This window comes from Trematomus bernacchii, unplaced genomic scaffold (assembly GCF_902827165.1).
Source record: "Trematomus bernacchii unplaced genomic scaffold, fTreBer1.1, whole genome shotgun sequence".
Lineage (NCBI taxonomy): Eukaryota > Metazoa > Chordata > Actinopteri > Perciformes > Nototheniidae > Trematomus > Trematomus bernacchii.
Genome location: NW_022988044.1, coordinates 1 through 4,472, shown reverse-complemented (window position 1 = coordinate 4,472; position 4,472 = coordinate 1). Strand labels below are relative to the sequence as shown.

The window sequence follows — 4,472 nt, the reverse complement described above, 5'->3', positions numbered from 1 at the left end:
TGCGCATTTTAAATGTGCCGCATTACGGACCGACTGCTGCTCCTCCAGATTCTGTATCTAACTTTCATCTTCCGCTTCACAGAAAGGAGTCCGCAGCGAGAGGGCTTCACGACGGTCCTCTGTGTGTGTGTGTGTGTGTGTGTGTGTGTGTGTGTGTGTGTGTGTGTGTGTGTGTGTGTGTGTGTGTGTGTGTGTGTTGTGTGAGAGAGAGAGAGAGAGAGTGCGTGTGTGTGTGTGAGAGAGAGAGAGAGAGTGTGTGTGTGTGTGTGTGTGTGTGTGTGTGTGTGTTGCGTGTGTGTGTGTGTGTGTGTGTGTGTGTGTGTGTGTGTGTGTGTGTGTGTGTGTCCCGCCCCCTCCCTCTTGTATATAAGCAGAGTTTGACAGCTCAGACTCCAGTCAGTTTGCAGCGGATCCAGACTCTCTGAGAGAAACCTGCTGAGTCTGAAGAGCCTTTTCAAAACTTAAGAACCAGAACCAGCTTCTTAAAAAACTGAGGACCAGAACCGATCCTCTCCAAACTGAACACTGAGGACCAGAACCGATCCTCTCCAAACTGAACACTGAGGACCAGAACCGACCCTCTCCAAACTGAACACTGAGGACCAGAACCGACCCTCTCCAAACTGAACACTGAGGAGCAGAACCGATCCTCTCCAAACTGAACACTGAGGACCAGAACCGACCCTCTCACCCTGGATTCTCCCGGCAGTTCTTCTTCTTCGTCATGCAATCCGGGTTTTAGTGTTTCCATGGAGATGTCTCAGCTGTACGAAGCCCCGCGCGCCCTGATGCACCCGCCCCCCCCCTCTCAGAACCCTTACAGGGACCCGGATGTTATTGGAGGAGAGATCGGAGACAACGAGACGTCCATCGATCTGAGCGTCTACATCGATCCGAGCGCCTTCAACGATGACTTCCTCGCGGACCTGTTCCACCAGCAGGGGGGCGGCGCGCGGGGCTATCAGGAGAAACCCGACCCTACGTACGAGCCGCGCCTGCGTCCCCCCCCCCGCCATCAAACAGGAGCACCGCGAGGACCCCCCATCCTTCCACCAGTACTCACAGAAACCCCCTCTTCCTCCTCATGCTCCTCCTCATCATCTTCAGCAACATTACCTTGAGTATCAAATCTCTAATTGCGCGCAAACTACAATGCATTTACAGCATCCGACGCCCCCCCCGACACCTGCTCCAAGCCCTCACCTTCATCATCATCATCATCATCATCCCCTTCATCAGAGGGGGGGCGGGGCTTAAGTCCAACAGCAATAATAAGAAGCACATGGATAAAAGCAGTCCAGAGTACCGCTTGAGGCGCGAGCGCAACAACGTGGCGGTGAGGAAGAGTCGGGACAAGGCGAAGATCAGGAACATCGAGACGCAGTCGCGCGTGATGGAGCTGAGCACCGACAACGAGCGTCTGCGCAGGCGCGTGGAGCACCTGAGCCGCGAGCTGGACACCCTGCGGGGAGTCTTCAGGCAGATACCTGAGGGGGGGGGGTCGCCAGTAACCTGCGGTAACATCCAATCATCTCCAATAACAGACTGAGGGGGTTACGGAGCTCTCCTGTGAAGAAGAAAGGACTTCTGCGTGACAGGTGACTTTCTGTCTCTCACCTGCAACTCTGAAACTGAAGCTTAGATTGATGTAATACAGAGGGGGGGGGGGCTCCAATCCCCTCCGATAACATCCAATCATCTCCTTTTACAAGAAGAAGAAACTCTCCCGTGAAGAAGAAAGGACTTTTTACTGGAAAACAGGTGACTTTCTGTCTCATGAAACTCTGAGAGAAACTGGGGGGGGGGGGGGGGGGGGGGGTCTCCATTATATACATCTCCAATAATATGTCCTCTAACAGACTGTGAGTCTATGGAGCTCTCCGTGAACAAGAAGAAAAGACTTCTGGGTCTTTTTGACTGGAAAACTTCTGTCTCTCCTGAAACTCTGAAACTGAAGCTTTAACTCCATGTTACATGTCAACAAATAGAGTGAGTACTCAGAACCCTTTGGTCCCACAACGGGGACAAGTACAAGTACAAGTACAAGTACAAGTACAAGTACAAGTACAAGTCCTGCATTCAAATGTTCCTCAAGTGTGAAAGTATAAAGTATTATCATCAAAATATAGTGAAAGTAGAGACAGTAAAAGTAGTCATTGTGCAGATTGGTCCATTTCAGAATAATATATATGATATGTTTTTATAATGATTGATCATGAAAGTGTTCTCAAAGCTGGTAAAGGTGCAGCTAGTTTGAATGACTTTGTATACTGCAGGGTAGCTTAAAGAAACTAAAGGTATTAAATAAATGTGTAGTGGAGTACAAGTACACCATGTACCTCTGAACTGTAGTGGAGTAGAAGTATAAGGTAGCATAAAATGGAAGTACAAGTACCTCTAAAGTTTGTTGACATAATACATATTAAATAGAGTTTCAGTTTTTCCCCAAATAATGTCACACGGTGCCTTCAACTGAGTCTGTGCCTTACACACACACACACACACACACACACACACACACAACACACACACACACACACCACACACACACACCACACACACACACACACACACACACACACACTGAGAGCAGCTATAGTGGGTGCAGCCTGCAGGAGAGACTGACAGATAATCAGCTTTTATTATTATTATTATTATTGTTATTATTGTTGTTGTTGTTGATATTACTTGTGTTATGTGTGCATGACAGGTCCAGCTGTGTGTGTGATCATCATATCTGTGTGTGTATGCTTTCATATCAGTCTTATGAACCTTGTAGCGTTCACATAATAATGCATCGAGTTTTCATTCTGTGTAAATATGAAATAACAAGCTGGACGTCGGTGGCTTCCTGTACCCAGCATGCATCAGTGACAACACGTCTCTTTGTCCCTGGAGGTGTGTGTGTTTCCTGGAGGTGTGTTTGTGTGTGTGTGTGTGTGCGTGTGTTGTGTGTGTGGTGTGTGTGTGTGTGTGTGTGTGTGCGTGGTGTGGTGTGTGTGTGTGTGTGTGTGTGTGTGTGGTGTGTGTGTGTGTGTGTGTGTGTTTCAGAACACGGGTACTGACCGCTCCTAAAACTGTATTTATGTGTAAAAAACGGAGAGAAAAACAAAATGTGAAAAAGAGTCTATGCAACACGTCGTCTTCCTCTTTTCCACGGTTGATATCATCACACACACACACACAACACACACACACAACACTCACACACACACACACAACACACACTCACACACACACACACACTCACACACACACACACACACACACACACACACACACGCACACACACACACGCAGTGCCTTCAGTCTTGTTTTCTACATGTTTAACCTGTTTGTCTGAATTGTAAAATAAGCCTATATATAAATATATATATGAATAAGTATATATAAATATATATATGAATAAGTATATATATAAATATATATATGAATAAGTATATATATATATATGAAATACCAAAAAATCTGTTTATTATAAAAATGATTATAATAAAAGAGCTTGTTTATCACATCCTGTCGTTGTCTCAATACTTCTCGTGTTTATTGGAAAATGAAATCTAATTATTCACTTTTCACTTTTTAAGATGAAAAACTTACATGAAAAATGTCTTTTGAAAATCAAATGATTTTGTCTGAAAAAGTAGGATTTAAAGGAGCTGTCAATCACTCTGAGGGTCATGTGACAAATAAATAAACTTTATTGAAATGTGTCTCTATGACAATCAAAGTCATGATAACAGCTTTTATATGTATCTTTGTTCTGTAGCTCAGCCGGCCTCTCAGGCTTCCTGTCCAATGGAGTCAGAGGAACTATTTCACAGCTAGAGGTCACAGCTAGAGGTCACAGCTAGAGGTCACAGCTAGAGGTCACAGCCAGAGGTCACAGCTAGAGGTCACAGCCAGAGGTCACAGCTAGAGGTCACAGCTAGAGGTCACAGCCAGAGGTCACAGCTAGAGGTCACAGCTAGGTCACGTCCCTGTGCGGAGGGTGCTTCATTTTGCGGAGGGAGCCTCACTGAAGCGCAATGCGGCGCACCTGCAGTGAGTACTTTACTCGACATCGTCCCTCTGGATTCGGAGGTCCTCCTTATACAATAACACACACTCATTCTTGTTTTATTTATTTGTTTAATTCTATCACCTCAGGCTTTTTAGCCGTTCTCAGAAACTGAATTTCAAAATAAAGTCACCAGAAACAGACGGAGGCCTATCAGGGACATTTCGAGCATCATTGCGATACACACCCACTGAACTGATTACCCAAGATCCTCAGCTAGAAGCTCGGTGATTGGATGTTTTAGCCGCAATGCACGTTGGGAGATGGTGTTCATGTGATATGAAATCCGAAAAAACATTTAAAAAAAGAAGGCTGCATTAAATATGACATATCTGCCGTAGTTCTGTATTTATAGAGTCCTGATGAGAAGACTTCTGGACAAACAGGAACTGCCGCCAAAACTGAAAACGTG

The 4,472-nt window shown here is 45.7% G+C and overlaps 1 protein-coding gene across 1 annotated transcript; it reads left to right on the top strand.

Moving 5' to 3' along the window:
- The first annotated feature begins 402 nt into the window (after window positions 1-402).
- Window positions 403-1,800, top strand: LOC117473273 (CCAAT/enhancer-binding protein alpha-like). Its single transcript, XM_034118785.1, is given in 3 exon segments — window positions 403-985; window positions 987-1,224; window positions 1,226-1,800. Coding segments are annotated over 3 exon segments (798 nt in total). The 5' UTR covers window positions 403-749; the 3' UTR covers window positions 1,550-1,800.
- Window positions 1,801-4,472: the final 2,672 nt, after the last annotated feature.